This window comes from Pararge aegeria, chromosome 4 (genome assembly GCF_905163445.1).
Source record: "Pararge aegeria chromosome 4, ilParAegt1.1, whole genome shotgun sequence".
NCBI lineage: Eukaryota > Metazoa > Arthropoda > Insecta > Lepidoptera > Nymphalidae > Pararge > Pararge aegeria.
The window spans coordinates 4,279,594-4,304,110 of record NC_053183.1 but is presented as its reverse complement, the minus strand read 5'-3'; the positions used below and the strand labels follow the sequence as shown (position 1 = coordinate 4,304,110).

The window sequence follows — 24,517 nt, the reverse complement described above, 5'->3', positions numbered from 1 at the left end:
ACAAAGGCGTCAAACACATCCGATTAGTTCGCCTCAGTGCTCTCAGTCCACAGAGTGTGGAAAAACGAATAAAAGCGTGATGCTATAAGGGTGAGTTTTCACTGAAGTGCGGTGATGACAGCGAGGTATATGACTGAAAGCTACTACACTAATTGACTGAGGAAGCATTATAGTAGAGGACCTGTTGGTTATAATTGTGCCTACCATTTTATGATAGAAAATGGCGTCTTACGGTAGTGCGTTGCCATTGCATTGACGTAAGCGTTACTTCAGTTAGAACAAAATCTGAGTTACTCCCTAGTCGTGCCTAAAGAAGTTTTACTAAAAAATTAAAAAATAAAAATAACAAACATCTTGATGTCAATCCTAAGAACTTTCGTTTTTTAAGAAATTTGCAAGATGGGATAGGATAGGATAGGACTACAAAGCTAGGTTTGCTTCTTAATTTACAAATACACGGTAGGTTATTGTTATGTTGGTAATAGGCTCTGAATTAAATGGGCCTCGCCGTAGTTAGGTAAACTGCGCCGACACGGGAATAGTCGTTGATACGCTACTGTATAAAAACAAGATATAAATGATAAAGGTTTTATTTGTACTGGGTCAGTATTAGTTGGATATTTCGGTCTTCTCCAATATCCAGTCCTTGAATGTGAACACTCTGGAGTAGACGTCAGGGAAGCCTTTCGCACAGGGTACGCCCCACGACACCACGCCAACAATTTTTCCATCTTCTATCAGTGGCCCTCCGGAATCACCCTGCAAGAAAAATGTAAGTGAAGAACAGATAAGTAACGTGGTAATAAATAGCATTTTGATTCAAGTCCGGAAATAAGTCTGTTCAATTTCATAGTGTCGGCACACCGGCAGGAGAATTTGGCATTTGACATTTATGCTTTCATTTTATTTTTGTAAATTTTGCTTTTTGCTTTTTTGGGAGTAGGTACATGTTTGTTGAATAAATTATTTTTCTATTTTATTGTTATAGTATTGAAAAAAATACGAGTATAACTAATAAAGACAAGTTAAAGAAAAATTTAATAGAAAAATAAGGGTAGATAAACGTAAGTAAAGTAAACACTATTTTTCATGACGCGAAGTGTTGGGTTCATTGTGACCTGTACCTATCTATAATAAAGGATCCAACGTCATTAACCGCTCATTCTTTATACTCTTTCCGTTAAAATTATAAATTTTTTTTGCGATTACAACATTGTTACTACGTCCACTTCGAAAGTAAAGCGACGGTCGATTGGAGCAGTGGGCAGCGACCCTGCTGTCTGAGTCTAAGGCCGTGGGTTCGATTCCCACAACTAGGAAAATGTTAATGTGATGAACATGTATGTTTTTCAGTGCTGGGTGTTTATCTGTATATTTGAAGTATTTATGTTATGTATATTATTCATAAAAATATTCATCAGTCATCTTAGTATCCATAACACAAGGTTAGCTTACTTTAGGGCTAGATGGCGATGTGTGTTTAATCGTAGTATATTTATTATTTATTATTATTATTAAAGATCAACATCGAGATAATCACAATAACATACGAAATCTCTTTAACCAATTGCACATATGTCGTTCCGTTACAATCGTTCCGTTCCATCAAAGGTAAAAAGAAACCTTTTAGTAAGTTAATATATTTATTGTGTGCGTTTATACGGTATTATCAGAACTCTTAAATCCCAAGAGAGCAGGCAGAAAGTAGGTAGAGCCACTCAAAACTACTTAGTTAGGTACTTTTATCTCCAAAAGAATACAGATTATTCTCTTTGGGATTCATGAAGTGTTTCTCTAGTCTCATTGTGAATATTGCAGGAATGTTAATTAACTTTTTCAGTGAATTAATTAATTTAAATTGTACTTCAGAATAAATTACCAAAGATATTGGAATGTTCTTAAGGCGCAATGTTAACTCATTTAATTAAAGAATTCATTAATTAAATTCGGCTCCAATACTTTTTTTACGATATGGATTGTCAAATTACGACCGACAATTCAGTGGTTTTGTGGGCGGAGACGTTGTCCCTAACCATGGACGTCTCCCAGACCACCCAAACCCGAACTAGACCCATTACCCATGCCGGTAATGGAACTCCCACATATTATAAAAACCCCCTTTTTTATAGGCATAGCACACTGGCTGAGTGCGCCGCTTGGGATGCCGAAAGGTGTATATTGGTGGAATATATCGCGAGAGACATTTCACCGCCAGCGCTGATAACTGCCATCGGATGCTAGCGGATGCGTCAGCCGCGGATAAAGAAAAACCTATGAAAAAACCAAACTACTCGACAACACCCTGAGTCGAGTTTGAGCGCAAGTTGACATTATCCTGACGTCGCGTTGAGCTCTAGCACTGAATTCATAACAAATTTAGCTTTCGCTACTGCGTTCTGAGAAGCTGGCAGGTACACTTACTTGCTCGCCATGGAAACTTCGCGTGGCGCGAATTATTGCACGGCGCGACCGGCAAAGCATCTTATGAGTGTTTCAAATGTATGGAAATATACCAAGCATAACAAGGGTAGCGGCTTCCCATAAATTCATTCGCATCGCGGAAAATATCGCGCGCCGAGTTTTGTCCCGTGGCACACAATTTTTGTTATAAGCGAAACAACACATGGTGAGAGCGTCACGTCAGAGCTCTGTCACGTGACGTGCTGTGTTAACCCACTAGGTAGAATATGCTCAATGAAATTGCACTGCAGCTGTCAGTTGGTTTTATTGGATTACTGTAGCCCAATTAATTTAACTAAAAATTCGACACCCTCGATTAACTATCTATATACTATCGCACGTCGCTGAAGTCAGGCGCATCGCATTTCGTCAGCGAGCCGTTTTTTTTTTGAAGAAGCCGTGATAGCCCAGTGGTCAGGAATTGGATTTAACGAAGCAGTGAAAAAGATAAGTCACATGACATAAGCCTATAGAAAAGTCCTATTATAGTATTAAGGACTACGTCAACGATAAAAATGCTTGGGTGTAAATTATTGCTTCTTTAATAGTTTTAAGTGACAATGTGAGATGGTGATAACAAAAGAACAACCGGCTACGTTTGTTGTGGGCTTCTTCTTAGACCAGGGCGAGTTTGGAATCCTCGTAGCTTTAGTTTTAAGTTGAAGAATTTAGTTATCGCCATCAACTTACCGCTATGTTATATTTAATATGTAATGTACGAATCAAAAATGCCATATATGTGCCTATTTGAATAAAGAAATATTTGACTTTGAAGAATGGGGGCAACAGCAGAGTTAATATATTTCATGATAAACCACAAAAATCCGCATGAATATTTTAGTTCAAATAAAGTCAAAGTTTATATAAAAGATATGCTTACAGATAATATTAAGGACTTGTTAAACGATAAAAAAGCTTGGGTATGAATTGCTCCAACTTAATAGCTTAATATTAATTGACTGTGAGATGGTGATGACAAAAAAAGAATACCCGTCTAAGAACAGGGCGCGTTTAGAACTCTCGTAGCTTAAGGTTTAGGTTGGTGAACGTAGTTATTAATATAATATTGTTTTTTAATTTTTTTGTATTATTTGCAACTTTAATTTGATTTAAGTTAGTATTGATTAAAGATCGTAGTCGGTACATATTTGCTTATCTTCACAGTAATTTACTTCACATAAATTTGGCCGGAATTAAAAGCTTTTATTATTATTATTATACCTATATGTATGAACTTCATAAGTGCCTTTGATTGGTCTACATGAATAAAGAGTTTTTGGAAACCTACCATAAGTAATTTGTTACAACTCTTTTTTTTTTACTTATATTAATAGCGGGCAAACGAGCAAGTAGGTCACCTGATGGTAAGGGATCACCTTCTCCCATAAACATCTGTAACACCAGAGGAGCCACCGATGCGTTGCCGGCTTTTAAGGAATTTGTTTATCCGCCCCTTGAATAACCCTAGATTGTATTTTTGAGGAAACACATCAGATGGGAGATTGTTCCATAATTTGCAAGTGCGCGGCAGAAATAATCTGGTATTTCGAACAGTAGAAGAATACCAGGCATCCAGATGATGAGGGTAACTAGGGGAACTCTAAAAAAATATCAGAGAAAAACTTACCGAAGTACAAAATAGAATGTCTCCAACAAATATGATGTATCAAAAATAAAACGATAATCGTTATACCATGTTCATCTCTCGTCTCGGCAGGAAATAATTAATCGATTCACTGATCCGAACATCACGTTTTGCGCAATTTAATGCATCACTAGAATGAGTTGATGTCGCTGTTGCTCTGTTTGATTTAGTCATAATATAAAGAGATATTTACAAAAATATTTTGTTAATTTCCTTTTCTCTGCTTTATAACCAATGACTAAGGATATTACTATAGGTTAATAGGATAAGTACTTTAATGCGTTATAGATAAACGGATGAGTACTTTTATCATGTACTGCATATTTATGTATCATCGTTAGTTTTTTCAGCGCCAATTAATGACTTTTCTAAAGAAATGTTACATTCTTGACCGTAACGAGAACCTTATTCAATCGAGATAAAGCTCATAATTCTAAGTAATATTATAAATGCGAAAGCGTGTTTGTTTGGCCGTCCTTTGCGCACTATCTTAGCATACAAACAACTTGATTTTTGGCATAGAGTTAGTTGACAGGACGGAAAGTGACATAAGCATCCCAGCAGGGCTAGTATTGGCAGGAGATGAAAATTATATCCGCCCCATTTTATCGGGATATAATTAACGTGTTCACCTCCTAAAGCCCGGGAACATGAAATAGGAGAAGTTTAACTCAGTTTATTTATTTATTTATTTATTTGGTATCTATGACCCATCAGTACGCACTACACTATAACATAACTAGAATAATTAAAAACTAAACTAAATAAAAAAATAAAAAAACATAACATAACATATACCTACGTGTAATATTATTTAGATATTATTTCGACATGTGCTCCAGTGCTCTGAGATTTGATAAAGCTGTGGGAGAAGATAATTTTTTATCTTTTCCCGGGGATATAATTGTCTCCAGCCTATGCTAGCTGCGCAGGACACACAAGGTTCCTACGGGATATGTTCAAAACCGTAATTAATGCGATGAAGCACGCGGGCAACAGCTAGTCCTAGAAATTAGACAAGCGTGTTTTATTTCAAAACGACCGTACTTGTGCTTTATTTATAAGTATGTAATATGGCCTACTTTTAATTTAGCCGGGTAGTAAAGATTTTTTTTTGAAGTTATACTTCTTTTGGCGCGTTAGGGAAAAATTATGAGAGTTTTTACGATGCGCGCGCACACCGTCACAAAATCCGACACCCTTAAGTTATCTATAACGTTTGACAGTGTATAATTTCAATTGTTAAAGTCTGCGAGCGCATTCAGGTGATTCAATTGATTTAATTGTACATAAATCCCAAATTTTAATGTTGGTTTTCCGATAATGAGTCTAATAGTATTCCAAATTGAATTATGTTTATTATGTCCATTTCTTTAGTTATATAGATATTTTTGTGATATTTTCATAAACTTTATTTAACTAACTGATATTGCGTTATAATAAAACTTTCAATGTATTAAATTTTTTTTCCACAAACGTAGAATCAGGCAAAAGATGAAATTTTTGTAAAGATTTAAAAGTTTTATCTCGTCAAGCCAAAGGAGTATAACTTCTAACGCGTGTACATAAGTACATACACGTTTTTTAACTAACAAAGAGTTTTATGCGGCTAAAAATAGGCATAGACATTTCCATTTATGAAAATTTGATACCTTAAAAAAATATTTTCAATAAATGCTATAAAGCACCCTCATAACTAAACTTTCTATTGTTAAAATTGGTCAAGTAGTTTTGGAGCCTATTCGGCAAACATAGTTTGTTGTAGTTTTGATAAACAAAAAATATTTCCTCTTTATAATAGTATAGTGACTATGAAATCCAAATGTTGAATCAGAAAAGTCAAAAGAACACAATTTGTCGCGAGCCACGAACTGTCCACGATTGGTCAAGTTATAATTATATAAACTTTCCGCCTATTGTTTGCACCCTGCTGCCCCAATTCGAGTTTCCAAGTAACTTTTGTCCCAAAAATTTGTACCTTGCAAAACTTGTAAGTACTTGGGAAAGTTTCCTTACGGTGTTTTCCCTTACCAACGGGCGTGCGATGAATAGTAAATGTTGTCTAAGCACGTAAGTTTTAATTAAATCAGAATTAGGTTCCACTGTCTGCTGATCCGCATACCTTCTACTAAACAAAAAAAAAGTGTGTGTACTTATGAACACGCGTTAGAAGTTATACTTCTTTGGCCTAACAAGATTAAAACCTTTTAAAAAATGTTGTCTTCGCCTTAGTCTACGTTTGTAGAAAAAACTAAACTAACCATAAAAAAAAGGTATTTAATACATTTGAGACAGATTTTGGTACAATTTAACCACCGAAATGAGCCTGCAGACTTTGAAAAAACACTGTCAGTGTTCACTGTAAAGCCTTTTTTTTAAAAACTAAACAAAATTTTGACTATAGCTAACTTCAGAGTGTCCGTTTTTTTGTGCCAGTGTGTGCGCATCGTATAAATTTACCCTCATAATTTTTCCCAAACGCGCCTAAAGAAGTATAACTTAAAAAAAAACGTACCTGCGTAAAGCAAGGTAATAGTGGCTATTCTTTTTAGTAGTTGTAGTTTAGTGTACACGTACGATGTCGTGTAAAAACTGATAAGGGTTTGATTTAACACTTACAAGTTCGCCCGTTACCATCTTAGACTGCATCAGTTATTAGCTAGTGAGATTACAGTCAAGAGCTAACTTTAAAAAAAAGCAAAAATCCAGATCATTCCACTTTATGTCGTTAACCTCCACATACAATAAAATACAGCGATGAAAACCAACGGGAGCTGTCACGTCTCCGACATACTGTGAATACTGAACGCGGCATTTGCGTTCGACGTGACTCAAAAACGCAACTAAACTCGTTGTCAGATAAAGGTGCGTTGATAATTGCTTTATTTCCACTATTAAAACTACCATCCATAATGCTCGTGACAAATTTTACAAATTATATAGGTATATAGTTATTATAGTTTTTGTTATCCATTATTACTAGTCAAGAACTTTCGTTTGATACCTATTTGAGGAAGTACCCGCACCTGTAAACACAAACTCGAACGAGGTGGAAAGACGGCCCAGGATCTTGAACAGATTTTAATCAACCACACAAAAACAACATTAAAATCGGTTCATCGGTAAGACGTACGGCCGCTAAAATGCCACAAACACACGCACTTCAAACTTATAAGACCCCGTTGTTTTTAAAAAGTTGGAAGTAGGAGAGTCTGTATAGTGTAATTTATAATTTCTTCAATCTTTATACTTCACACCAAACAGATCTACGAATATGTTCCCTCTACGTAAGTTTCGTTCCAAAACCGGAGCATCCTCAGGGGATATTGACTTTACAATGAATAATTGTTAAGACAACATTGGGGAGATTGTTAAGACAACTTCGAACAGTGCATGCTGCCAATGACTTACGGCTCGGAAACGTGGTCGCAGACTACGGGCCTAATAAGAAGACTCGGAGGCACTCAGCGGACGTTGGAAAGAGCTATGCTAGGAGTATCTCTACGTGATCAAATCAGAAATGGGGAGATCCGTAGAAGAACAGGACTTAACATAGCTCAACGAGTCGCGAAGCTTAAATGTCAAAGCTCGGCGGACCAATGGACGTTTGGGTCCCAAGGTGGTACAACCGCGGACCGGAAAACGCTGCGTTGGAGTCGCTGGGAGCCGCTGGATAGAAGCGGCTCAGGACCGTAGTTTTGGAACTTTTTACAAAAGACCTATGTCCAGAAGAGGGCGCCCATCGGTTGCTTCATGACGATGGTGATAAAACACATTGAAGTCAGTTTATCCTATTATTTTGTACGTGTGGTTACCTAACAACACCACATCCCGGTTTATGTTCATGAAAGCTCGGTATAACCTAACGTATAACAGTAATTTCAAATACACAGATGGATTTGTCAGCTGTAGGGTTATTTGGATTTGTCTACAACGATGAGCTCGTCTTCGAGAGCATCGTCGCACACTTATATTTTTATTTTTACACTTTATTTGACGCCTATTTTTTCTATACAATTTAGCATTTGACTGCTATCTCACCTGGTGTGATGATGCAGTCTTAAATGGGTTTCTATTTACTTTCACGCTAATACTAAAAAAAATTGCAATTAATGCACCATCGACTTCTCTGACAAGACTACAAGGCAGCTGTTATATTACTTTTATTAAGGAAAACTAGTTTTGTAAGTCAGGGAAGAGAAAGCCACTTTTTAACCCCCAATGCAAAAACGTGTGTGTGTGTGCGTGTGTGTGTGTATGCGCGCGCGTGTGTGTAGTGATAAACCGACTTCAATATTGTTTTTTTTATAGTGTGAAAGGTAAATTAGCTATGTTTTATGATAACAGTAACACCCTCAATATACTATACTAGTAGAATACTATACTACACTATGACAAATTCCAAATCCATGACAAAATGTGGAATAACCATTTGGCTTTTCGAGCTTTACTATAAGAAAAATGTACCTACACAGTATTAAAAGTCGGCGATTTTCAATAATTTATATATTTTGGATACGTTCGTCATTTCAACAACGTTGAATGTGTGTTTTAGAATAACAGAATAGCGCTATAAGCGAACGCATCGAATTGTGTGGGCAGCCGATGTTATTTTAGTGGGTTTGAATGTGACGAATTCGGCGTATTGTTTCGACAATTAGGTAGGCATACAATCAAATCAACACCAGAATAGCCTTTCAAATATCCATTGCATAGAGCTGGTGAATTTGATATGGCATGTCATATAATAAGCTAATTCAATCGAATGGACATGTTCAAATAAAGCGCACTACAAACTAAACTTCAGACAAGCCAAAAATTGCCTTCTTAAAATTTAGAGCGGCTTTGGTAAACTTTTGACGAGCTAGCAGGGGTGAGCTCTGTTGGAGGTCCCAGGTTCAATCCAGGAGACAATTTGAGAATTGATAATTTCTGCATATTCTCAGGCCTGGTCTGGAAGCCTCCGACTTCACCCGTGGTTTGTTATCGTGGCGTTTCCCAATGGATACCACGAGGGGCGAAGAGGTTATGTCGGACTATAACCCCACGGTTTTCAAACATGCCACCTGGTGACTGGGTTACGAAACTCTTACGCACACATTAACCACAACGATATATACATATATATTTGCGATAGCGTAGCCTAAGTACAAGATTTGCTCGCTAAAATCGAGGAGCCATTTTCGTGTATCGATATAATTGAACATCGGAGTAAAACTACAAGTACATCTTATTCACAACGAATTAAAGCTCAAATTTGCCTACAACTCTTTAGCACGCTTGCATAGCTTAGCAGAGCGTTTTTAAAATAAAAACAAATTTACAACTCTAAGCCGACTAAAATTAGGTCCATTTTACTTTGAGGATACAGAGTTTTATGTGCGAAAACAATTTCTCAGTTGCGAGAGCAATAATATTGTACTAAGGCTACAGATAGATTTGCAGTATAGGTTTAACATTTAACTGCCCTTATGCCTCACAAGTTAGCCCGCAAGCTTGGACTGCATCATCGCTCACCACCAGGTGAGATTTCAGATAAGGGCTAGCAGTAGTAAAATTAAAAAAAAAAAAATCAGCATCATGGATCATGGATGAATGGATTACGAAATAGTATAATGATACTAAAGCTTTAAGCAATAGATTTACATCTTACCTTATCAACTTCAGCTAAAATATTATAATTCTCTCTCTCTTAGCTGTTTTCAAAGGTTAAAAAAAATAGTTCCCATCTGCTTCAAACCTCGCATATATTATACGTGCAGAAGTGTGTTTGTATGTTTTTTTAAACTTCCTTAACTCCCTAACCGAGCAATCAATCAACTTGATTTGGGATATAATTAGTTAAAAGGTCGGAGGGTAACATAGGCTATTTTTTATCCCTGGAAAACCTATTCCTTATAAAAAAAACCGTAATAATGGTGGAACAAACAATTTTGGCTTCATCATATCAAACCCATTACAGGCCAACTACAGGGCACGGGTCGCTTCACACGGTGATGAGGGGTTAAGGCCGAAATCAACCACGCTGGCCCAGTGCGGATTGGTGGACTCAACACACCTTTGAGTAAAATATGGAGGACTCTCAGGCATGTTTCCTCACAATGTTTTCCTACTAGGCAAGTTATATTTTAAAAGCTTAAAACGAGACTTAGACAAGTTAAAAGTGCGTGCTGGGATTCGAAATCGGCTCCCCGAAAGTCGAAGTCCTAACCACTGGGCTATCACGTTTGCTTCAGCTAACTTAAAATAAGTACTTACATGGCAAGCGCCTTCGCCAGCTTTAGTCAATGAGCAAATCTGGCTGTCATAGACGTCATTGACATTGGTGTATATTTTTTGACAGTCATCAACGCTCAGTGCTGACAGCTGGATCATCTGCAGTTTGTCAGGCAGACTGCCTGGATACTGAAATTAGAGAAGTTTTTTTAAGCGAAAGCGGTTTTTGGTAGGGTAGAAACTTAGCTATAGAAACTGATCCCATTTAAAGGCCATTCATTTAGATAAAGTCGCCTTTGTGCCGTACCGTCTTAGCCCGTGCCGCATATTGTCAAAGGCACCGCTGCGTTACCAAAGGACGCCACGTGCGGCGTACATCCGCAGGAGAACTTGGCATATCATATCGAAGTGCCATGCAGTAGTGAAAGGTTTGTTCGATATTTAGTATGGATTCAGAACTTAATGACGTTTGATTCTTAACTAATTACAATAGGAACAATTTATATAACATACAAGTACTCACATAAAAAGCAAAATTTACAAAAAAAAAATTAAAAAAGCATAAATGTAAATTGCCTTTCTCCTGACGGTGTACCGAGACTATACCCAAAGTTTGATATCTGCATATCGCCTAAAAAAATAACAGAAATCTTTTGTGTTTTTTTTCCATTTCTCCTCTAAGTTAAAAGTTTTTAAGGAGTGGTTATGACAATATATATGGGTTCTATGGGTAGATTTCGATTTTCGTCTGTGGTCAACCCCCTTAACTTTTATATGAATATTGTCTAAATAATAAAAAAGAAAGTATAAGCAAGGTTCAAGTTTTAATTTAGAATTTTCATACGTTTTTAATATACCTAACTATTTCGTATTCACTTTGAACACTTAGTCTCGGTTATAAACTCAGAACTATGAATGCTATAGAAGGATGACAAGCTGTTGCGTACCGGCTAACCGTTTTATGCCCAGTGGGCTTACACTTATACCGCTATTCGTTTCAACTGACTTCATTCATCATCTTCATTCTTCATTCTTCATTCTTGATGCGAAAATGTGTTTTTAGACACCGCTTTTCACGGATAGTTAACTTTCATCCCGGGAAAAATACGCGCACGGATTCGTGGGAAATAGCTTGTTCATCATGATATTAAAATAGTAGCTATATATATAGTAATTTCGTATTTTACACCTTAATTTTTTTTACCATTTAATCCTTGACTGCAATTTAAAATTTAGGTAAGTGACGATGCTAAATGGTAGTGGGTTTCTACGCGACATCATAGGCACTGTACTTCGCTTTGGGGGGAGGCCGAGTATGAATCCCGGCACGCACTTCTAACTTATCTGTTATGTCCGTTTTTTAAGCTATTAAAATATCACCTGCTTCAACGGTGAAGGAAAACATCGTGAGGAAGCCCGCATGCTTGATAGTTCTCCATAGTGTTCTCAAAGGCGTGTGGAGTCCACTAGTCAGCACTGGGCCAACTACAGCCTTAATCCCTTCTCATTGTGGACGAGACCCGTGCCCTGTAGTTGACTGCTAATGAGTTGATATGGTAAATTGTCGGATCAAGCAGATATCCCCATAATCCAACAAGGCAACATGTTGCAAAATATGCGAGGGAAACGACCTGTTAAGTGTCGCTCTGTGTCCACCAATCTGAGGCGTAGGTGTTGAATCTTATTTTTTTCGTGATTACACCGGCAACCGTGCCCTTCAGATCAGAACACAGAAATGCTTGCTTTGTGGTAGATATAAGAATGTCAGTAGTACTTCCACTGAACAGCTATGTCATAATCTCTACTAATACTTTGCACCGTCAACCGACGATGAAATTATACAATTTCATTGTTAAGTGTAGGGGTCGCCAAAGAGAGTTTGAATATATCGGATATGTTAGTTAAATAAGGTACCAGCTACTTCTGATCCCACCTATCATACATACTGAACATTGGCTTCTTAACTCATCATCATCATCATCACAAGCCCGTTATGATGTCCCAATGCTGGGCAAAGAGCTACAGCGAAAAATTTCCCCCTACTCACTTTACTTAATAGTCGGTCTGTACTCTTTCTATGTTCTATGGAAACATTTTTAAAGACCGCTTATAAAATATACATCGCCCGTGGCCCTGCTTCAAGCATCATAGCACCTTTTCATATACGCTAATGAGTTCTTTCAAAGTAGCGGGCGGGAAAACGTTTTTCAGGTAAAATGAAATATTTTCATTTTGATAAATAGCACAGTGAGTAGTAACGTATCCATCACATACATGAAATAATTGATGTGATTGAATCGTTGTAGTTTAGACAAGTAATGTATGTAACTGCTTATTTGTTGATATTGGCACAGTGGTGGGTGCTGCGATCCGTCCCTGGTTCATTACCCGGTAGGTACAGATTGGGAATATTCTTGGGTTGGATCAAGTGGGCTTTGGCCACGTCTAATTTGGTAACTTGTCTTGGTAGGATGGTCCCAAACGACAAAAAATGCTGCGAATCTACGCAAAACCCGCTACTCTTTAAGATTGCTTCCTTACACAACAAGTTAACAGTATTTTTTCTGTGGTATTTTGCCCATCTAAAGAAAATAAGTTTCAATTTAAGCACCTCCAAAATGTCTCTAACTTTAATAACCTGAGTTTCACACAACTCTATAGCACAGTATATAAATAAGTTTAATATATATTTGTTGTTGTAATATATATTTAGCTTATATAATACTTGGCTACGACGGCCGATTGGCGCAGTAGGCGACTCAGCTTTTTGAGAACAAGGCCGTGGGTTCGATTCCCGCAACTGGAAAATGTATGCTTATTTGTATTTTATAGTTATTTATGTATATTTTTCATAAAATTATTCATCAGTCATCTTAGTTCCCATAACACAACCTCCGCTTACTTTAGAGCTAGATGGCGATGTGTGTATCGTCGTAGTATATTTATATTTATTTACTGTGTCTATAACTCCTATCTCACTTCACTATCTTTGAGTGTTTTTAGTGTCTTATTTCGTTTTTAGCGAATGTAATTTCATATAGTTCAGTACAGTATTGTTCAATATCATTTTCTTTTTATTGTGAAAACTTCTTTTGGCGCACCGCTCACAGATTTTAAATAGGTAGTAAGTAAGTTAGGTTGAACCGTCACGCTCTCTTACTAAAGAAAATCCCTACTATCTATTCAAAGATAAAAAGTCTTACGGGTGTGTGTATTGTCGTAGTATATTTATATTTATTTACTGTGTCTATAACTCCTATCTCACTCTCTTTGGGTGTTTTTAGTGTCTTATTTAGTTTTTAACGAATGTAATTTCATATAGTTCAGTACAGTATTGTTCAATATCATTTTCTTTTTATTGTGAAAACTTCTTTTGGCGCACCGCTCACAGATTTTAAATAGGTAGTAAGTAAGTTAGGTTGAACCGTCACGCTCTCTTACTAAAGAAAATCCCTACTATCTATTCAAAGATAAAAAGTCTTACGGGTGTGTGTATTGTCGTAGTATATTTATATTTATTTACTGTGTCTATAACTCCTATCTCACTCTCTTTGGGTGTTTTTAGTGTCTTATTTAGTTTTTAACGAATGTAATTTCATGTAGTTAAGTACAGTATTGTACAATATTATTTTCTTTTTGAAGTGAAAACTTCTTATGGCGCACCGCTCTCAGATTTTACATAGGTAGTAAGTTAGGTTGAACCGTCACGCTCTCTTACTAAAGAAAATCCCTACTATCTAATCAAAGAAACAAGTCTTACCGAAAGTCTTCCCCAGCCAGTGAGTATAAGATCAGCTCCACCCTCAGTATTCCGGTCAGGCAACGCTATGGGCTGCACAAGGTCACTGAACTCGATCTCGGTATCCACTCTGATTACGCTGACGTCATTGTTGATTAGCATGCTGTTGTATTTCTCGTGGACTATTATTTTGTCCACGGAGTACTTCTCCCCACCGTGGGTGAGGCTGTTCGTTCCCACTACTACTTTCATTGTGTGCTTTGATTGGCTGAAATTGAATCTACATGTTTTACTTTTATAGTTTACTATAACTCTTGGATAGAGGAGTCCTTCTGCAGAAGATTTTAACGTAAAGAAGATTTTTTTTTCTTTTTTTATAATTTTTATTAGTGTTTTCACCTACACTTGGAGGAATTATCAATTTTATAAATTTAAAATGCATATAAAAAAATGTCGGAACCGACAGGATTTGAACCCGCGACTCTCTGGCAAATGCGGCCTGAGCGTTGTCTCCAATTAAGCTACGGCTCTCCTGCCGTCGATGCCGAAATTAGTATATGCCTTTTACATCAGTCTTATAGCGACTGTAGTAGGAAACGTTGCAATTTCGATCTACTTTTTCAAAGGTCCATATTACAATGAGACACGTTTGAAACGAGAGATGACATATCATTGCTTTTTATAATTTTATTATATGCATTTTAAATTTATAAAATTAACAAAAAAAGTAAAGAAGATTTTCTTGTGTTTTTATCCATTTTGCCTCACAAGTGAAACGAAACGTTGGTTACGCTTTCACGCGAAAACTACTGAACCTATCTTCATGAAACTTTTTATAAATATTCTTGGAGGTATTAGAAATAATATAGTATACTTTTCATTGAGAAAAAATTACGTAAGATAAAAAAATGTTTGTGAAAAAATCCAAAAATCTCAAGTATGACTATAGGTGTAGACTATGTAGCAGTACGCTGCCTCCCAAAATTACGCGAGCGAAGCCGCAGGGCACATCTAGTAAAATTATAATTATTATATGCTATTTGTGTAAGTCTGTATTTTATGTTGAATGAATGAATATACTTTTATTGCACACCACAAAAAGTATTACATAACACCGTATACAATTTGGTCGTATACACCAAACTTCAAAGCGATTTCTTCCAGTAAAAGATGTTTTATGTAAGTGTGTATTTTATTTTAGGTAATTGTATAAAGTTTTATGTAATTTATATATATATTATATGAAATAAACCACAGAATTAAGAACATACATAATCCTCATTTGGCGATTATTGTATGCAGTGCATTGTGTCCAAAAACAGTGAAAACATTCCGCGCACGTCACACTTTACACCCCCGAAATGTTGCTAGCAGAGGAACTTTCACCCATTTTCCCGTTTTATGGTAAGAGTTTAGACCATTAGAGCTAAAATATTGCTGTCAACTGCTAAATGACTATACAACTGGTATGAAGTGACTAACCGTTTGTTCGAGATACACTACCAAAGTGGATTGGTTTTTGGTGCTTCAATATAAGTCGTGTACACGGGTTCTGTATGTTTTTAATTCTGTGGTATAAATTTATTATTATTTGGAAATGGAATCCTAATAACCTTACCTGACAGTACAATGAGCAGCTGTTAAAACCCACTTGCTGCTGATGATGGAACCACCGCAGAAGTGAGAGTTGAATAAGGATCTCAAGGACGCCTGATACGGGGCCCCTCCGTCAGGAGCATCTTCGCCCCCCACTATGCGAGGTATTGGCTGGTAGAACGTATTCGGGAGAAGGAACCCTAGTTATAAGAAAACTATTTAAAAAAATAAAACTTAAATTAATTATTTGCATTGAAAAAAAAAAAAGGTTTTTGTTCTTGACCACAACCGTGCCTTGAATGAATGAATGAATACACTTTTATTGTACACCAAAGAAAAAAAAAGTAGTTACAAAGATATAAATACATATCAAGAGAGTACAATTTGGTGGCCTTATCGCTACATAGCGATTTCTTCCAGGCAACCAATGGCGTAAAAGGAAAAAACATAGAAAAGAGGTGCCTTTATTATTTTCGACAAATAATTTTTTTTCCAAAAGAAGTTTTATTTATTTATTCATTTATTTTTATTAATTAGAACGACCAGAAGCCAATTACACTTATTAAAAAAAAAGGAGCAAAAAACATAGCAAGTAACCATTATATTAAAAAAAAAAAAACACGAATCAAAAGAATTATTGATCTACATTCACAACGACATTGATTTACCAGCAAACACATAGCGATCATATATTTACAAATAAACCTTATTATTTAAAATATTTGATTTGTTGGATACGCTAATTCGGCATAAAGGCTCGGCTGTACACGGTTAAGTAAATTGTTCTAGACTGAAATAATGAGTTACTAAGCTAAGCTTTAACTCAGTGAGGTATTCCGGTTTTTTATTTATAACTATATTAATTGCTGTACAAGTCATGCCGCGTGGAATGATGCAAAGAATACTGGCTGAATTTTATTTAGGCATCTAAATGAACATCGTAAAAAATGGTTGAAACGGAAGAGTGCAACGAGTGGCCACGTAACATGGGTGGCGTTTTATTTTGCAACGTTCTGAAATCGAAATTCAGCAATACTTACCGTTCGAAAGACATATAAAGCAAAACACAAAGATTGAAACTTTTTGAAACATTATTTAAAAATAAAAAATCTAAAACGTTTAAAACAATGTTACTAGAAATAGAAAACTGAAGTAACTTCATAATCTTAAATTAATCCTTCTTATAGTTTCCTGAAGTACATATTATCAAGTACACTTATTGAGAAATAATGTATCTACTTTAAGCTAGAGCAGACATGTTTAATAAAATCTATGCGTAGGTAGATGGTCACCTGAATGGCAAATAATACATTATAAAATTATGAATGCGAAGTTATTTGTATTTTTTTTGTTACTTGTGTTTGGCTTGACCACACCGATCTAGACCAAATTTTCCACACAGAAGTTTTTATCCTGGAGATCCTGAATAATACTAAAAGCATCCGGGTTTTGACGACCTCCATTGCGCAACGGTGAGCGCTTCGAATTTAAGTAGGAGGTCTCGCAGTAGGAGGCAGGGGCAAATTGGGAATGCATAATTTCTGAATTTTCTATGGGCTGCTCTGGTGGGTAGCTTGGGCCGTGGCTAGTTACCACCCTATCGACAAAGACGTTCCACCAAGCAATTTAGTTTTCCGGTACAATGTCGCGTGGAAACCGATTAGGGGTGAGACAATCATACTCCCTAACAGGATAGCCCGCTACCATCTTAGACTGCATTCCATCACATGGAGTTTACAACTTTATTACCTATGTACAATTTAAAAGCTAAGCCGTTCTTACAAATTTTTGTATACATATTTTTTATTTTCAGGAGACAGATATAATATTGTATGTCCATATTTCTTGCAAGCTAACATTAAATCAAGATTGGTGCGTTTGTAAAGTTAAGCGATAAACAAATCATGTCGCATTTCTAATGATGATGTGTGAAATATCAAGCGTCCGAGACTCGCTGTAGCCACTTGCAGCCCATTGGACAGCAATGTGTAACGCAACCACTTCATTGGTGATATCGTTTCTAGAATATTGAGTACTTCATTGCTGAAAGTATCTACTGAGTAGTTGGTGGTCCACTTAGCAGTTTTAATTACTTAACTAGTTATCAAATGAAGTCACTTATCAAATATTACGTTTAAGAGCAATGTAAATATGCGAAAAACTGGGACTGTCACTGTTAATACAATCCCATATCGCAAGTATTTTGTGTACTTACATTTTTGCTGTCTGCAGCGGTCTATTACGGCGCGATGCCGTTGTTTACGATCTGTAGCCTACCACCGTGTTTTTTAGAGTCATAGTTTGACCGCCGATTGGCGCAGTCGGCAGCGACCCTGCTTTCTAAGTCCAAGGCCGTGGGTTCGAGTCCCACAACTGGATAATATTTGTGTGAAGAACATGAATATTTTTCAGTTTCTCGGTGTTTATCTATATATTATAAGTATTAATGTATATTATTTATAAAAAATATTCATCAGTTATCTTAGTACCCATAACACAAGCTACGCTTACTTTGGGACTATATGGCGATGTGTGTATTGTCGCTAAAAGAAAAAAAAAAAAATATCGATTTCTTTTCGTTACAAATATGAAATTTTCTTTCTTACTGTTTATCTCCGAACATGTCCTTTTTAGCAGGACTTCCCTTAACTCAGAACAGACAGAAGACCAGCGTTGTGGGTATTAGTATCCGCAACATTCGGCTGAGTCAGAACCTCTTTAAACCTTTTTATTGGCACGAGACATCATAGACTGAAAACAATTAAGTATTACATTTTAAGTTACTCCGTATGTTAATTTGTTTGTGTTGGTAGATAAATAAACATATTTATTATAAACTGAGTAAGTAAACATTTTATGAGGAGTTTCGAATTGCGTCCACCAACACCCTGCAACTCGTTCGATGACGCCTGTCGACCTACTTTTTTTCTTATTATTCAACTCTCAATTAACCTATGACTGTTTCTAATCGATTATATCGATTATAGAGTGCATTCAAAAAAAATTCTTCAATGTAGAGAATTCTAACCGTTACCGTTTTGCTATAAGTATCTATAATAAAACTGTAATTAATGGATGGAATATTACTAACATCTCTAATCATGTTTGCGTACAACATTCTAACGTTCCTTTTAGTTAAACCTCGAGAATAATAACCCTGCCGATGGGTATCCAGTATAATTCTCTTACTGATAAAATTTGATTAGACTCGTTAAGATATTTTTTTATTCCTTTACAAGTTAGCCCTTGACTACAATCTCACCTGGTGACGTTGTAGTCTAAGATCGTGACGAGCTTACCCGTATGTGAATATGGTAGTTTTATTAAACCAACACCTCTAATCAGTGTCTACGCGAATCGCACCGGAAAGATAAATTTATTGACAGCAAGTCTTTGTGGGCAAGATACAATACAGAAATTATAATTTCCATTTTTTAACTACATTTTAAACACAGCGCAAAACCGCGCCAGAGAATTCGTAAAAAGAATTAAGTGGTCTACACACGTTAAGTTTACCTTTGGAACTATATGCCCTATACAGCTTCGTGACTTGCTGAGCCATTGTAACGAGAGAAAACCCTTTGTGAAACTTTAAAATATTTCAACAAATACTTTACAGCACGAGTAAGTTAGCGAGGGGTTGCACCGCAACTATATTCTATTTGAACCGCAATTTGTTAATCAATTACGGGTGAGGGAAGTAAATTACCTTACATCTTGTAAAATGTGCACAGTGTAAATAAATACTCAGTAGATCAACTGCAAACTACAATTTGAAAGTATAACTTTTTTAATTTCTTGGGTATATATAGCTCGCTAGCATCTTAAGACTTTAAGTTAAGGGGTATCGCAGTTTTTTTAAACTCTCACCCCTAATCGGTTTCTACTCGAATCTCACCTAACTGGATACCCAAAGTACTCACCACTGCGCAAACGAGGTCGTGAAAAGCAAGTGACTATGTAGTGCAAGCAATGGCCAGCATTATCTCTTACCCTTTAATCAAATGTAGTGATACTGTTCTTTCTATGCTGTGTATATAAATAGCTACATTTAATGTTCGATCGATTGAGTTATGTTTCAAGAGACCAGAAGGGCTGTTTTACAAGATAACTTAGTTATTAAGGTGTAATTGGATCTCATAACCACAAGGCCGTAGACTATTACCGCTTTTTAGCAGCTTGGCCCACTGTCGGAGGAACTAGGTACCGAGTTCTAGTCCTAGTAGACTTTTCTAAATTATGTGTGTTTTGAGAAAATCACGTACAAAATCACTTTGAAGGATAACCTTGTGAGGGAACCTGTGGGAGTTCAACATTATGTTGTCAAAGGAGTCCACCAATCTGCACTGGACCAGCGTGGTGGAATAAGGCCTAGATCCTTCTCACTGTGGGAGACCCGAGCTCTGTACTGGGCCAGTAATGGGTGGCTCATTCATTTTTTTTCTACTTCTCATAAAGTTAAAAGTAATTCAAAATTAAAATAAAAAAAAAATATTAATGAAAGTTAAAAATTTATTTCATAAAAAGTATCAGAAATATTGCTTTGGTTATAACGCAGGTAATGATAAATTAATTTTAGTTCGAAATATTTACACGTCCCGTTGCGTACTACGCGAGTGAAGGTCGCTGAACCGCTTTACGGGCATGGAAAAGACCTTGCCGTGGTGCTCGTTGCGGGGTCAAGTGGAAAACGATTTAGAAAATTATCTAACAAGAATGTTAGATAATTGATATGAGTAATAGGTATCGATTTTAATTATTGTTTTCAAGTACTTACGTAACTTTACGAATAAGTGCAGTTCTTAGCGATTGAACCTTGTTTGCTCGTCCGGGGAAGTACTACCATGTTTTTTTTTGTTCACCAACAAGTTAGCTCTTGACTGTAATCTCGTCTGATGGTAAGTTATGATGCAGCTTCGATGGTAGCGGGCTAACCGATTAGGAGAATGGCAGTTAGAAGCGAGTTGCTTATTGTTTATTGTTTGTTAATTGCCTCATGTACATACATAAGAGACATGACGCCCCGCCGGGGCATTGCAATAAAATTTGTCGAAATTATTTTGCACGCCTCATAAGCGGAGCGTGAGGTGATGCTCTACTCTCGACATGTCAAAAAACCCAGTCTTTCAAAACTTAAATGATGTTTTTTTTATTAGTATAACACTTACAGGATAATATGAGTGCACTAACATCAAGTTAAATAATCTGTCTAGCACATATGATATATATATATATAAAAGAGAAAGTGTGTGGGTATGTTCCGTATAGGCTCCGAAACGGCTGGACTGATTTCAATGAAACTTTCAGGGAATCTCCGGATTGACCTGGCGAGTAATCCTGTAAAGTTTGGTGACGATCGGAGCACTCCTATTTTTGAACTCTCAAACTGTCAAATACAGCTTTTATCTACTATGATGATATTCTATTGTTGGGTGTACATGGGTGTAGATTCTCACCCGCTCGAGAAGAGGATAGAAGAGAATGAATACGTAGAGAAATAAATGATTTAATATATTTTGAAACTTAAATTAAAGCCCGGCGAAGCGGGCTGGGCACCTACGCTAGTATTGTATAAATGACGGATTATAATATTATTTGCGGACGGACACAGTTGCGAATTGCCTGAATGAGAGTTTAGCGTTCCTAACCTATTGCTAGAGCTTAAAGTCGAACTTTGTGTGGAAATAGAGTCTTACAACTAAGCCATAAGCCGGGCTGAGCTTTCATAAGGAACGTAAGTTTATTGTACAAGCAAGGCTTTAAACAGTCTAACCAGCTTAGGTTGGCACATTAAACTAACGTATATTTATATATAACCGTCCACACATAGTGTTCCACAGGAAACTACTATAAAAATATTAATAAATAACAAACGGTCATTAGTAACTGAATACGTAAATGATCCTTTGAATGCCGCAGCGCGATGAAGTGGGATGCCGAATTGGTTACGACAACTTCAATGCCCCGTCTCACCTTCGCAGGCCCAATTATACTTATTGACGAGATTTAATTATTTATTTATTTATTTTATTTATTTATTTATTTTATTACACAAACTACTAGAATTATTATTCTTCGCATCCTGAAACTCACATGAGTTTATTTGGACGCTGCACATTCCTCTAAAATCTCATAAGTTTATAAGTTTATCATATATTAACCATTAAATAGCAATACAGTATACAGCAGGTAGTACACTAATAAATCCAGTTTGTATGTAGGTAATTCTGTACTGCGAGCCATTGCGTCGCTCAGTAGAATTAGATTGATCATGCCAAAAAGCAACCCGGCAGCTTCCTCCTAGACCTCATTTTTAACAACTCATTTTTTATAGGACTAGTATTATATAATATACATAGAATTGAAAGGCGACGATCAACGATCAAGTGTCAGGGGTTTTATAAATTTTCAATTTATAATAAATTTAATATTCACCCTTAGTGTCTTTATCTTCAATAATTCAAATATTTAAAAACACAAATGAGAAAAAATATTTTCAGTTTTTATAATATAATAAAAAGTTCTTAGCTTTCATTTCTATAACATTGTTCATTTTTATAACATACTTTACACTAAGAAGTGAGGAAAAATTAACTGTTTACATTGTAAAAAATACAGTAGAGATTTAACCTTTTTGAAGGCGTAATAAATAAGTCCGTCTGAAAAGTAATATAAATACAGTTTCCGAGTATGTAATGGACTCATTGCCTTACATTTTTATCTTTTGACAGCTACCTACATTTAAATTATTTCGTTAGGTCGTGTATCTTTAACGAAACGCGAAGCTTAAATGGAAAATAATAGGGGTATTTATTTATTTCATAAAAAAAAAATGTGTGCGTGTACCCTTTACGCGCGATTGAAGTAAAACTTTTATTTTTATTTATTGATGAAAGAGTACAATGTTCCTGGGACTCCGCCATTTTATTTAATATTCACTATTTATTTTTATATTCTATTTAAAATTCATTAATATCACTTTTACATTTTATAAATATTTTTTACTTTGTTAAATAGAAAAATTGAGAGAAGAAAATTGAAGGTTAGATCAGCACATGTCAATATAATCTTGTCATTGAATATTATAGAATATCGCAAGCGTCAGGAAATGTATTAATAATTTATTTAACACAATTGATTCGTTTGAAAATAATGGAAATAAATAATCCTAATTGATTACTTATGATATTTGCCACTAGATGGCGTACAAGTCAAGAAGCGTGGAGAATATGACATATACTTACGACCAATCCAAATTATTATTTTTAAATAGCGGAAACTACACAGACGTCTGAGGTAAGCGTTACTTCCGTCAGAAAAAAATCTGAGTTATTCCGTAGTCACGCGTAAAGAAGTTTTACTTAAACTAATCATGTTATTTCTGTAGTGACATTAAACTGAAACCTAGAGCTAGTAACAGACCCAAAAATGAAATAGGCTATTTTCTATTCCGGTCAAGAGCTTATGTAGTATCTACACGGCAAGTATAGGCAGGTGGTAAAAATTATCACCAGGTATCACCAGATTTTATCCACTGACAAGGGATAAAATTCATTAGGACACTTGTCAAAGCACGACGACAACGACGAATAGGATAAGGACAGATAGGCATAAGTTTATCCTCGTTTGATATTACACGTAGGTTATTTGGATATTATTTCCACCCCTGATCGGGGACTAGATAACACAGTGGGAGAAAATAAATATTTTGTCCTTTTCCCGTGGACAAAAGTCTCTTGCCTATTCTGGTATCTATATCATATGATTTACAGTTATATTATTTCTATCAACTTTGCTAGGTCTGAGGGCCTATTACCGAAAATTAAGTTAGCATAATAATATTCATTAAATCTGCTTGTTTTCTATGTTTACAGAGCCGAGAAATATGAGTTATTTTATCTTATTATCTTTGAATAATTCATGATCGTTTGCCATTCAGTGCTCTGTCAATAAACAAGGAAATCTTATTTATTAGCTGAGCTTTATTGGAAGGCAAACGCTTTGATTGTGTACTATAGATATTTTCTATATCTTTGGAAGCAATCTGAAGTTTTAATTTAAAAGGTAATGGCAGCGGACGGTAAAGAAAATATGGTGTCAAGGTCAGTGCCAGATTAAGCAAGCGCGGGGCCTGTAGCAAATTCTTTCAAAGAGCCCTTCTTCAGTATAAAGTGGTAAAAATATAATTCAATACTCAATACGCCTATTTGCTATCTATAGGTTACAATTTTGTGCGTGTGCGTGAGCGTGTGCGTGTGCGTGTGCGTGTGTCTGTCAGTCTGTCCGTCTTAACCTTGAAAAACCACGTCGAATGCCGTTTTGGAAATCTAAATCTGCGGAGACCTTGACTCAAGGTCTCCATACTCTGATTGCAATACGTTCATGCACATTAAACAAATACAATTTTGGAGATTGCGTGTACACTCGCATAACTGAGAAGTTTTACCAAGATCGGTGAGGCGAGCTGAATTTGAGGCGGACATAGATACCAGACAAACAATTAAACAAACAGACACACTTTTTTGCATTTAAAACATTAGTATGGATTTGAAACCTAGAAATAGAACACAATATTAATGTACAAACACACATTGAATAACGATAACTTTATATGATGATAAAATTGTCTGAAATAGAAATCTCAGTACCATTCCGGATTAAGGAAATGACCACCCCATGCTAGCATATAATAGAAATTGCAGGTCTTTTTTCAAAAACCTTTAAGATAGGAAGTCTGTGTCCAGTAGTGGGTCGTAATTAGACTGTTGATGTTGCAATAAAAAAAACCCAAAACCGTTTTATATAGCTAAAAAACTCTTTTGTTATAAATTACTTATGAAAATGATATTTTTGTTTTATTT

At 36.0% G+C, this 24,517-nt stretch overlaps 1 protein-coding gene across 2 annotated transcripts; it reads right to left on the bottom strand.

Annotated features, from left to right (window-relative positions):
- Positions 1 to 574: 574 nt before the first annotated feature.
- LOC120637842 (chymotrypsin-2-like) lies at positions 575 to 16,774 on the bottom strand. 2 transcript variants are annotated; one of them, XM_039909874.1, is made up of 5 exons: positions 16,697 to 16,774; positions 15,679 to 15,856; positions 14,082 to 14,328; positions 10,364 to 10,510; positions 575 to 759 (listed from the first exon to the last, which is right to left on the bottom strand). In XM_039909874.1, the coding sequence occupies exons 1-5, from the start codon at positions 16,746 to 16,748 to the stop codon at positions 610 to 612; spliced, it is 774 nt and encodes a 257-aa protein (XP_039765808.1). In that variant the 5' UTR covers positions 16,749 to 16,774; the 3' UTR covers positions 575 to 609. The 2 variants fall into 2 exon arrangements, with proteins under 2 accessions (XP_039765808.1, XP_039765809.1); XM_039909875.1 differs by lacking the exon at positions 10,364 to 10,510.
- Between the last annotated feature and the right edge of the window lie 7,743 nt (positions 16,775 to 24,517).